Raw genomic sequence first — 13,425 nt, 5'->3', positions numbered from 1 at the left:
ACTTTTTCTTAAGTGTCTTTTTTTCTGATTTAACCAATAAAAACATTGCTTTCACACGACAATGGGAAAATTTAAAGCTGAATCGAGATATTTTGCTTTAAAAATGTAATAAACAGAATACAGAACAGTGTCTTCAGTAATACCAAACATGTCTCACTCGCGAGGCTAAAATTTTGATAAATATCAAAATATGAACCCCACTAATGAACTATATTTGGTTAGAGACTGTTAGATATTATATTTATTACATGACTCATTAAGCTAATATCGTACGCACTACGCACTCGCTAAAAGATATTAAAGATTAAATGACACTGTTGCATTTCCTCGTTGCATCCCTGGGACACAAAACAATCCATATGTATTAAAGTATCAAAAATACTGAAGGTGTAACAGTTAGAAGAGACACCCTGATTTTATTCTTGTTGTACTTACTGAAACACAGCCTGGACTTTGTAAACTTATCTGTTGCTTGTTGGCGAACACCCTCCCAACGTAGGACCAACAGCCACTGCAATGGATCAGTATGTTTATAATATAATTTCATATTTCACCAGTCTTTGCGATCTTATAAGAGTTAATTTACTGTTCTGTGAACTCATTTAGAGGCGGGTGTCCTTGTAGTAGCTGGTGATAATCTCATTGGATAGCATACGGTGGATGCTATTCTGAGCAATAAGGATCACTATGAGCATTAACACGCCAGATTCGTTCTCACGTTCCCGAGAAACACAAACCACTAAAAGTAGGTAACGTCAAAGCACGAACTTAAAATCTCACTCTTTAGGGAAATTTACAAACATTACTAGCCTCAACAGCAGCACTTTAACACCATCTCACCATGATGCATCAAATGCATGAATAAGAATTAAATTGACTTAATCTAAAAAGCACTCACAAAAAAATAACATATGAATGTACGTATGTATACATTCACGTACAAAGCGAACGACACACCCCTGCTTGACATCGCAATGATCACATGAAATCAAAACATCTTAAAATTTATCAATAGCCATATACAGGATATATTATTTTAAGGTCATCATTTTTTATTTTCTATTTTTATTTTTTTTTTTATGATTTTATTATTATTATTATTAGTAGTAGTAGTAGTAGTAGTAGTAGTGGTAGTAGTAGTAGTAGTAGTAGTAGTAGTAGTAGTAGTGGTAGTAGTAATAGTAGTAGTAGTAGTAGTAGTAGTGGTAGTAGTGGTAGTGGTAGTAGTAGTGGTAGTAGTAGTAGTAGTAGTAGTAGTAGTAGTAGTGGTAGTGGTAGTAGTAGTGGTAGTAGTAGTAGTGGTAGTGTTAGTAGTAGTAGTGGTAGTAGTAGTAGTAGTGGTAGTAGTAGTAGTAGTAGTAGTAGTAGTAGTGGTAGTAGTAGTAGTAGTAGTAGTAGTAGTAGTAGTAGTAGTAGTATAGTTGTAGTAGTAGTAGTAGTAGTAGTAGTAGTAGTACCACGAAAATCCCAAACTTATTATTCAAACTTCCCACAAATTGCACTGGCAAGAAGATGAGAGCAAAATCCAACAACATAGTTTTACTTACCTTTCACTAAAAAATTCGATGTAAGAAGTGTGTCCAAGCTGGTTAGAATCAGTTGAGGCCTTCGGTAGAAATTTGACACAGGTCTTATTTGCGACTTCTTCTATTGATTGTAGGATTACACTTTTCTCGGCGCTTGCTGAAAGAGAAAGTAATAGGCAGTGTAACAACATAAAGCTCAATAAGTTTCTTTTTACGCACTGGTGTCATTTATGGCATATATGTATGTTATTTTATATAAATGTATACATAGATATAAGTGTAATACATTACGTAAATACCCATCATTCAAATAAAACGATTGCTGCTCTATATTAGACGGGTCGCCTTAGCCTTCCTACTTTATCATTTGAATAAACATTAAGTCCATTTTGAACTTTCTCAAGAGTGTTATATCACTGCAAGTGTTGATATGACGTTCAACAACACACACCTAAACCAGGATATAATAAAAGCTTAGTCTCTGCCTACAAATCTACTTTTTTAACATTGCAGAATTATCAATTTTACAATAATTATTTTTTCTTTGTTTTCATGGTAAATACTCAAATGTGATTGGTCGAAAAAAATCTTTTTATTCTTCTATGAAAGAAATTCCGAGAATAGCGCGAAAAATGTGACGTCTCAATACGACAATTGACGTTGCGTATTGATTTGAAAAAAAATCCCATTTAAAACCAGTAAAATTGTACATAAAACATGTTTTAAATTAGAAAATCATTTTCAAAAATTAATTATAAGCGTTGATGTCATTTTTTTTTTTTTTTAGTTTTCATAGGGATATGAATACCCCGATGAAACTAAAAAAAGACTGACATCAATGCATAAATGAACTACTGTTCTTAACGGTTTTATCACTATATTGAGTATAAAGACACTAGTCCTAGTTTAGTTTGCATACTCACTAGCAATATTGTGGTTCTGAGATGAAGAAAAGAGTAAATGACAGCGACTTGATGGTACATGCCGATAGTTTCAAATATGAAAACTGATATCACACATGGTTCATAGTTTGATATACATTTACTAATGAATCTTAGTTTATCCGTCAAAAGCTCAATTCACACCTTTTGCATGCAAACTCTGCAACATCTATTTGGTCTAATTAAGAAAAATATATAAACACGCTAGTGGTGTCCCTTAGAAATGTTTGTATACAATCTTTACACTAGTTCTGCATCTGAAAGAGTCATTTATCCCAAGATATCGCAACCTTATTTAAGAATCGATTGTCATTCCGTAGTGATGACTTACATAAAATTGCGATAAAATCGTATCAGACATGTAGACAACATAACTATTAATGTTGATTCGCTGTCAGTATAATTCAATAACTGTTCCATCATTGTAAATCCAGTTCTGTGTTAGTAACACCAACCTTACATCAATCATCGGTCCGGTTACAATGTTAGGTCACTCCAGAGAAAGACGCAACTTTAATCAGTGAAAGTAAAGTAAAAGAGTTTGTAACATATTGTATTGGTTTTAAAAACTCTGACGTGTAAAGCACAATATGGATCGATATTGAATTAAGGCCATTAATTTATCAAAATTTTATCAAAACAATAATAGTAAGCTATTGTTAAAAAAACCTAATTCATAATAGGGTAAACACTACCAAGAAGATTGCATATATTTTGCTTTTATACGCAATGACAATTTTGGATATAAGCATACTTACAAAAACTAGAGCTGATCTCATAAGGTACAATTCCCTGTGACCAGAATACGCCTGTATTTTTGATAAAGTTCCTCTTCTTCTCTCCTGGCTAAAACACAATATCAGCATTAATTAGTATTATTGCCTTGATGGCAAAACTAACAGTTTTTGAAAGGGGACATATTTCCTTAACGCCAGCGAAAACATAATTTTGCTGACAGGTTTAGAAATTTTAATGAATTTAATGGAAAATAATGGTCGAATGCTAGAAGCCTCGATGTCGATATCAGGACACATGTATACAACATACAACAGTTTGTCACTTGAGTATTTAAACAATGTAGATGCTTATTATCGTATTATCAGTGTTTAGATATTTAGTTTAAACATCTACCATTTTGCAAAACCTCCGGTAGTCTCGCATTTTTTTGGAAGACTGCTACCACTTTTAAAGTAAGTTTTTGTTTTCCTTTTTTTCATTTCAGTTGCATCAGTTTTCAAACAGCTTACATGTATTGCCCCGAGTTGTTTCGTCATTATAGCTTAATAGAATGTAACCTATTTATCAAATACTGATGGATTTGAAGTAATGCCAACATTTTGAAAATCAGTCAAAAGCAGAATGACTACAAGATACTTTTATTAAACCTCTAGGCCAAGATATGTGCGATTTGGGTTATAGCTCCGCTTGATTACCCTGATGTATTGCCTCATTTGCTATGTTTCATTCAATAGGGGGAAGTAACTCTAAGTTAGGTAGCATAACATTATTGTCATGAATCACGATTCCAAAAGATCATGATATAAGAAACGAAATATTGATGCTATCAGTGGCATTGATGAATCATCTTATGGATTCTGTATCACAATAAATGAAATGGAAAATAAAAACTAATGCTTCCATCAGTTGTCTTAGAAACGATATATATACATTCCATTCATATGGCAGCAAACTTTGGGTTTCCTATATCGAGGTAAGACACATGCGCTGGAAAGATTAAAATACCATAATATTATGAGAGAAACTGCGTTTAAAAAATGGCTATTATGTGTTGCAAAGGAAAATATATCTCCAGTAAACCTCATGATTATAACGCGTAGAAGGTTTGGTGGATAAAATAAATTCAGCTACGTATACGTATCAAATTAAAATAGCGATATAAACATTTCAAAAAATAATTGCACCAAAATGTTGCTCTGTAAAATGCATACCATGGTTATAAAAGCTCCTTTGAAAAAATCAAAGATATCAGTTGATAAAAAGAAAAATTGACCCCAGGCAGATAGACACAGCCAGACATTGATGGACATATCAACAGTATAGGTAACAAGCACAAACTATGTCAAAGTCTAATGGTACATCATGTATTTAAGAATAGCTAGACAACAACAGTGTATTTAAATATTGGTTAATACTTACATGTTTAGTCTCAACACCGAAATCATTTAATTGAGATTAGTGTAAAAAAAAAACAGACAGAGAGATTGTCATACCAATAAGAGAATGAACAAGCAAAGGCAAAGATAAATTGATAAAAAAAGTATTTATAGATAGAAAAAGAAATCAACTGTAATTCAAAGTATGGATTATTACTTACATATTCAGACTCGATGCCGAATTCCACTTTCTGTTGGTGTGTCAACCTGTGCGAGTCCTGTGAATTCTGTTGGGCCTTGAATTTTTTATGCGCTTTAGCTCTCTAAACCAATAAAATAGACATTTTCAAATTTGTACAATTGAAATAAATTAGAGTATTCCAACGTTTAGAAAATATAACAATCTTTTTATCAAATAGGATTAGTCTTTTATCATGGCTTTCCTTAGAAATTCATTATGACAAACAACTGACGGTGTTAAAATATACTTTTTTTTACTTCTTTTGCAGTCATATTTAATAATGTTTAACTTCAAAATGTCTTGCTGAAATGTACATGTATCAACATTCACATGTTTATCACATAATACTGAATAGCCCTGATCACTTCATATGTTATTATCTCAGAATAAAATAAACATTCTGGTGAGGTAATCAAATAGGGGTTTGATGTATCATTTAAGGCATATCAATGTATCAGTCATTTGATCCTATCAGCTTACTGTCCATTTATTTTAGGTCTCTGAATAGTTTATTACGCATGCCATTTTCTGGATATTTGGAAGCTATCTATGAAGCAGCAATTATAAATATCAATTAGAAAGATCGATAGTTTTGTTTCACTACTGTTTCAGTGTTTCAAAAATGGTGAAAAACAGACAATAAGAACTCTACATCTCAGTTACGATCAAATTCCTCGCAATATTTCTCAAAAATCACGACAAACGTCATCTGCTGTAAAAGGATAATGGTCTGTCAACCATTTTCTTTCCTGATCAGACTAAAAATTATTAGGCATCAAAATAAGGACCAGAAATAGCTATTTGTAAAGGGAACCTATATTAGAAGTTAACATGCCAAACTTAAAATATGATACTAAAGATGTGACTTAAGGGTATAGACTTTATCTCGAATTATCTTAAGCGTTTGATAAGTTTGGCATAAATTGGTGAACTAAAGCGCATTCTTGCTGTTACCTAGCCCAGTATATAAGTCAGGACATGTATTTAACCACTATTGGAATATTCAGATTATATTAGGACACCCTGCTGGAATTGTCTCTCTTAAAATAGGTAGGATCCGTTTTTTTTCTTATTTACAATTCATCAAGTGTTATTGGGATTGCTTCAACGCCATCCCTGTCGTAGATATACGTACTTGTTTTTTGACTCCGTTCTTTTCATCTACAAAACTGTTAAGCAATGAATATAGTTCAGGATCCTCATCTGGTTCAACGTCCTACAAATAAAATATATATACATTAAAACGCTTATCTTCAGAATATGATACATTGATAACAAAATCAATTAACTATTAATAGTAGAAAAAAAAATAAAAGCATATTAAATGCACGGACAAAAATACAATGGCAACACAACCTCGTATCCTCATAGAGTAAGCGTCTTTTGTTTCATCAACGACACGCGCCATATATCGGGGTTAATTCAAATTCTCAAAATAAATTAAGAACTACGTTGTTCGCAACACAACCAATTGGGACATCAGCAAGCATCAAACATGTGTGAATAATATCACAATGCTGTTAATATCACAAAACGGAAAATATCACAATACGGATAACATCACAATACGGATGAAATCACAATACGGATAATATCACGATACGGATAATTTCACAATACGGAAAATATCACAATACGGTAATATCACTATACGGATATAGGACATTTCGAAATGAGATTAGGATTTCGACATAAAACTTTCTATGGTCTTTATCGACCTGTAGTTATTAGCATTAAGGACATGTTTTGAAGATTTATTAAAAGGTTAGTATGCCTATAATCAATGTATCTGCTATAATGTACTCAAAACTGGAATGTATGATATGAAAGTAGATGTATTGTTTATGTGGAGTGAGAGCCCTCCTGCGTGAGGACATGTTTTGCCAACCTTGGCAGCCTCCCAATATTATATGTCTGGAAAATAAAACCGGAAGTTGGAAAAAAAAAATGTTTTGAAGATCGTAATTCACGTACATATCCATATACTTTCTGTACATATGTCTTAATCAATATGTTCAACTAATTTCAAAGATTTATCAATGCTGAGTAAATATATATATATGATACTATACAAATACGAAAAAGTATGATTTGCTGTATATCGCCTAATTTTTAATTGCCCATTCTCTACTCAATTTATTGTCTTTTTTCTACACTGCTATCATGCAGTGCCCGCCAACTGAACAGTATATTAATTGCTATATGTGCTTTGTACTGATGAGCTGTAAAGCTCAACGTAAATAAACAAACTGAAAATTGAAATTGAAATTTATCTAAATTGACAGGAGTAAGAGCTATAAATATGCATAGTGACTTCTGAAAGGAGTGATTCTTAAGGGCTATAAATATGTAAAGTGATGTCTGGAAGGAGTGATTGTTGTATTATGTGTGTTGAAACAAAACAAAACAAAACAAAATCCTCACTCCTTCTAGTTCTGCGGCATGGCCTTTTTCTCTCTTTTCCAAAGATCTGTCTTGCAGCCCTTCTACAACTTCTATCTCCTCCTCTTCGGTTTCACTTTCCTAGAAAGTATTTAAAAAAACATAATTTTTTATTACAATACTGTTTGTCAATGTAGCTGACAGAGCATTCACTGAAAGAGCAGGCATAAAAACAATATTTGTAAATTGCGGTTGGGATGTGTACGAAAGACAGATTTCCGTTTAATGAAAACCTGCATACTATATACATGTTTAATATCATAGGACTTTGAGAAATAAAAATAGACTTGGCGCGTTCGTAACAAACTGCGGTAATACATTAACTAACTCCTTAATACTGTATCCATACTGTCATAAAACCCAATATCAAGTATTAAAATTGATCATTTAAGTTTAGGGGGTTTATTTGTGAACCAATTTTTACTTAATGAATTCGGTTTCTGGATTACTTTGGCAGTGAACAATTTCTTTACTGTGAAGATCCAGCACTGCTAGTATCCATGGTAACCTGTATGGGCTTCTGCTGTGTCGACTATATATGTATACGACTGTAAACGATTTCATTTTACGATTTCGACATGTGATCAATACATTTTGAGGGTATTTCTTCGAATTATATATATTTTTTGTCTGCTCCATTATACGGTATACATCACAAAATGATATACGTGGGGTGACTTTCGCGATTAATGACCTTTGTCTGATTAGCATCTTTTTTTCAATTATGTAAATTTACAGATTTCATTATTTTTTTCATCAGTTAAAACCTAAAAAATAAAGTGATCTAGATATGTATCTTAGTTGTAAAAGTTAGTGTCTTGAAATACAGTTATATTATGGATTGTTTCTTATTCTTTGAATTTTGTCTACACAATATGCATAGCATATTTTTTTTTTTTTTTTTTTTGGGGCTTTGACACCAAAAAGCACACTTTATGCCAAAGCCATCCATCCAAGCACGATGATGGGTTCTGGGGTGTTCAGAAATAGGTCATGATGTTTGCCAATCAGACCCCGTTTAACCTTAACTATGAAACTTAACTTTTTAGTCATTGTACACATTACGACATTGTTATTTCATTTTTCTAGCCAAGCCTTTATCCAGCCTCTCGACTTAGCAATAACACAAATGCCTTTTGATTCTTAAGAGGTCATGGTAGTGGGTCAAGGTCATAAACTTGGACAAATGTGACAGTTTTTTTATCAGCAAATATGATATAAGCCTTTGTACGTTTTGGTCATGCATTTAAAGAAACCTTTGCTTGCCCTCAGACAACACACTTAGGTATACATAATATATATATTTATGGATTGAATAATGTTATGTTGAGGTGTATGGGGGTATGAACCTCAATAGGTCTTGAGACAAATTTTATGAACTGTCATAATAAATTTGTCTCAAGACCTATTGAGGTTTATACCCCCATACACCTCAACATAACTTTATTCAATCCTTATACTTATATTTTTTTGATATTTTGTACGATATTTTGTCTTTGACAAATAGGGACTTGTGCAAGTCTACCACGGAACTTACCGAAATGTACGTCATCACTCTTCGTCTACATATGGTTAATACTTTCGGGATTTCTTTCGTGAACAAACTTAATAGCGAATTAAAACAAATATTAGTTTTAAAGGAATTTATTTCATATAAATATGATCACTTTTGAAAAGGAATAAAAAGAATATAGTCCAAGCTCGACAAATGTATTCCTACGCCGGACTTGATATAGTTCATTGAAAAATGACTCGAGTTAACTGTGGTAGGTTCATTGAGTCTGAATTGAGTGGAAATATAAATATTGATATATGTATACAGCATTGTTAACATACCTCTCCGTCTTCTTCACTGCTATCATTATTCTCGAAACCTCGATTAGAGGCCCTGCTAAACACGGTAGGAATAGGCTCAATCTCCTCTTCCTGTAAATCAATTCATTGTACTATTCAAACGATTTTTTCAGGTTAATTGGTTGAATATTAAAAGCATTAAATGATATTAATTACAAACGGGATATTAACAAAAATACAAAAGAATACAGCCATGGAATATTTGAAGTAGAAAGTATACTTCAGACATTTCATAAGAGTGCGAATGTGATGCGTATTTTTGTATCATTCTTTATTTGTTTATTTTATTTATCTATTTATTCATATATATCCATTTATTTTCAGTAAATCTTGATGATAAATACCTCGGTCTCCTTATTATTATTTTTTTTTATTATTATTTATTTAATTTTATTTAATTCATTCTTTATTTGTTTATATTATTATCTATCTATAATTATCAAATCGTGATGATTAATACCTCCGTTTGGCCTTTTTCCTCTTCCTCAGCATTCCGTTGTGTAGTTTTGTGGTCCATATGCATATTAGCTAGTTTTAGTAACTTTTCCTTCCTGAGAAGTTGTAATATCCTCTTGTAATCATTTATCTCTTGATTTACTGTAAAATACAAAAATAGATTATTGCAGAAAATAAGTCTGCGTGTTTCACTCAGAACACACAACCCGTATCGCTCACTTGAGTACTTCAGTGGTAATGACAAAGCATTTGTCATTTTGTAAGCAATTGCATGTACACATACTTGTAATAGATTTGGATATACATCTTAGTACCATGCATTTTCAGCAAACATTTTATATTTACATTCCTAATGTGGTTTGCTGATATGAGCATACCAAGTGAAAACAACAAACATATGACCATGAATACACTATGAAAACCGTATGAAAACATTGTCTCTCGTGCAGATCACCTGATTAATCGGGTCATATTAATACGCCATCGACAGTAAGACAGGAAGAGTAGCTTCCCTTGGATCAATAACGTTGGTACGAGATAAGTGTTAAAAAAAATGAGAGAGCATATACATTTTAATTAATTATACCATAATTCAAGAATTAAATAATAAATAAACATTATACAAAATTAAACAAAAAATACCGGAAAATGCGGAACGACATTCAAACAATGGCGTGGTGCATAGGCGGGATCTCCCGGCTGTTCTAATAATTTGGCGTTTCGTCGTATACATGACAAATTTTTCTTTTTAATAAAATTTCTCGTTTTCTCGATATAAATTTTTTAAATCAAGGTTATGTAAATATATGAATTGAATAGATTTTTTAAATTTTCATTGCGGCTATGAATACCAGTAGCTAGCTACATATCCTCCGAGGCGCGCTACCGCATTGGTATTCATAGCCGCAATGAAAATTTAAAAAAATCTATTTTATTCATATATGTTAGAAATCATATAACTTTTCGGAACAGAGGCTCACATAGCAGTTCATTGTTTGTTCCATTGTAAAAAAAATTTTGATGTCTTGTACATGAATATAATTCAAGTGAAATACATATCGCTTTCTAATTTCTTCTTTTCAAATCTAAAATATTTCTTCTCGGCAATTTTTTTTTTTTTTTTAATTTATCGTATGATATTGTCGGCTCTGAGAAGTAGAAACCACACACGACTGAGAGTAAATCCACATTGATTACCGCACTTAACACTATGTATACATGTATATGCGACTTAGTATATGTGTGATAGCGACTGAATCACCATTTCCCGTAATCAAAAGTATGCAGGGTTCAATATCAATTTTCGGTAGTAGCCTTAACACAATCAAAGATGGACACAAAGGATATGACTTAGAAAAGTAGAAATAAATAATAAAAAGGAACCAATATCTTCATGTAATAAGAAATCTTAACGAAAATATTAGATTAGAATAATGGTCCTTTTAACCATCCATGCGAAGTCGAGGAGGCGTGCTTTTCAGGAGTTCAGGAGGGTATTTATTTATTTGTTTTTTGTTTCTTGTTTGTTTGGGTTTGTTTTTTTTTGGGGGGGGGGGGGGGGGGGGCTTTATTTTATTTCCATCCACTTAATAACATTGGATGATAAAAACACATTTTAAAGAAAATATCATTCCTACTTCAGAGCATCTTATCCCCAAGTACCTCATTTATAGGTGCGAAGTCTTGTAGGCAATAACCAACATTCTAATGTCATGCATATTTACCCATAAACTGAGGACATCCGGTGTTACAAATTTTGGTAATCAAAATATATAAATACGTTTGATAAGCCTAACTATCTAATGTTGTTTAACATATTCTGATAAACGACCGCTTCTTTGTTTTTGTTTGTTTGTTGTTGTTTTTTTTGTTTTTTGTTTGCTTTTTTAATTATATTTTTTTATTTATTAATTTACTTTTATTATTGTTATTTTTTCATACATGTATTACCCGTATGTATAGTCACATTAGGCGTGTGACACAGAGGCCAGGCTCAGTGTATATAAATATCATGCACTAAGATTACAAGCTACTTCTAGTGACTATCACTAAGAAAACTTAATAACTAGTAAGCTTCTCTGTCAACTCAGAAATAATGCCAGTATCCTTAAGTATTATCTACACAATGATCACCTGGGTGAATCGACAACATGAAGCTGTTATCATATTAACATGATATATTGAATGTATACTTGATGTTTAACGTCCTATTAACAGCAAAGGTCATTTAAGGACGTGCCAGGTTTTGGAGGAAAGAAAGCCGGAGTACCCGTAGAAAAAACACTGGCATACGGTCAGTACCTGGCAACTGCCTCACGTGGGGCCGCGGTGGCCGAGTGGTTAAGGTATACAGACACTTTAACACTAGCCCTCAACCTCTGGGTTGCGAGTTCGAAACCTACGTGGTATATGGCACACAAATTGTTACTTGCTTGAATGAAACCACGGTGCTAAACTACATCATGAAGTTAATTATAGTTAAACAATTATAATATTTCTTTATGACTGGACTTTTAACAAGCCATGTGTTAGCCCGTCTATTTAAAGATTCCAGGCCCTTATTTAAAACCGATCGTATTTCTAGACAGGAAGATGAAGATAATTTTAGAGAATTGTCATCAGCAAAGAGACATGTTGTAGATTTTAGTACTTCAGCGATATCGTTCATATATATTAGGAAAAATAGAGGTCCAAGAATTGACCCTTGAAGAACACATGTATTCAGCCAAAATCAAAAGAACAATTATTGATGAAAACTTTTTGTCGCCTGTCGCTTAAGTAATTTTCAATTCAATATAGAAACCAACTCATGCGTTACAATCGGCACCATATTGTATATTCCTCGTTTTCCATCGTTATCACAAGTGTAATGTTAAGAAACACCTTAAAAACACCTTAAAAATATGCGCATAATGCAAACCATATCGATCTGTTTTGTAAGACTTTTGCTGAATTCAGAAAAAAAACGTTGGTATGTTTTTCTATCCCTCGGCCATTTAAAGAGACCATAATTTGGTCATACCCGTCTGCACTTTGGGCGAATTAGAAAAAAAATGAGAAGTGTTTTTTTTTCTATCCGTTATCCTTGCAAATTATAGCCAATTTATCATTTTGTTTCGTGGTCGGGTTATTTCCCTTGAAAGACAGCATTATCACATAAAAAAAAGACAAGAAAAATACCTCAACCGTTCTTCCGATTTCGTCTTCGGCGTTCATTTTCTATATAGATTATCGTTGCCTGGCTGTAGGCAACGGCGCCAGGTCAGTACGGTGAATATGGCGATTATTAATATAATGAATTTATTTTAAATTGGAGTTTTCTCCCTTTACTCGTCATAGTTGATATCACTGCAGAATATACCGCAAATTTTAAAGTAAGAACTTGAAAAGGACTTACATAGACTTAGCGTGACGGCCAATTAATTTGACGTATTTGAAATTAATAAAATTGTGTTGAAATTGAAATGCAGTATGATGCTTGTTCTATGGTAAAACTCGTGTAGTAAAGTTAAATAGTCGCTAAATATTGGGACACTTTTGTTAAAAAATGAATTGATAGTGGGATTGAAGAATATTGTAATTAAAAGATTAGAATTATTGAAAACCTTTTTTTCCCAACAGGATTGTAAATTATTTCCAAATAGCTAATTTATTCATGGAAGGCGTGTCTGAAGCTATATTTACACAATTAGTATGCAGGTGTAAATTCCCGAGATTGTACGAGGGCATAATCCGATGAATTGGGACAATGAGTTGAAAGTGACAATTCAATTTTGCTAATGAATATTCAAATTGAGTAATTGCATAAATTACACACGGTACACACTCGCAGGGAGACGTAGCACTGGTAA

The 13,425-nt window shown here is 32.6% G+C and overlaps 1 protein-coding gene across 1 annotated transcript in view; it reads right to left on the bottom strand.

The window, feature by feature from the left end:
• LOC117340310 (MAM and LDL-receptor class A domain-containing protein 1-like) overlaps positions 1-13,425 on the bottom strand; it is a gene marked incomplete in the record, with an annotated part of 53,448 nt that overhangs the window by 36,803 nt on the left and 3,220 nt on the right. Inside the window, 8 exon segments of the mRNA XM_033902077.1 lie at positions 436-511; positions 1,548-1,683; positions 3,226-3,313; positions 4,803-4,904; positions 5,958-6,038; positions 7,247-7,345; positions 9,101-9,190; positions 9,579-9,715. Of these exon segments, the coding sequence (XP_033757968.1) occupies positions 436-511; positions 1,548-1,683; positions 3,226-3,313; positions 4,803-4,904; positions 5,958-6,038; positions 7,247-7,345; positions 9,101-9,190; positions 9,579-9,715 (809 nt within the window).

The sequence above is a fragment of the Pecten maximus genome, chromosome 13 (genome assembly GCF_902652985.1).
Source record: "Pecten maximus chromosome 13, xPecMax1.1, whole genome shotgun sequence".
Lineage (NCBI taxonomy): Eukaryota > Metazoa > Mollusca > Bivalvia > Pectinida > Pectinidae > Pecten > Pecten maximus.
The sequence above is the reverse complement of the archived record's forward strand: the minus strand, read 5'-3'. Positions and strand labels throughout refer to the sequence as shown.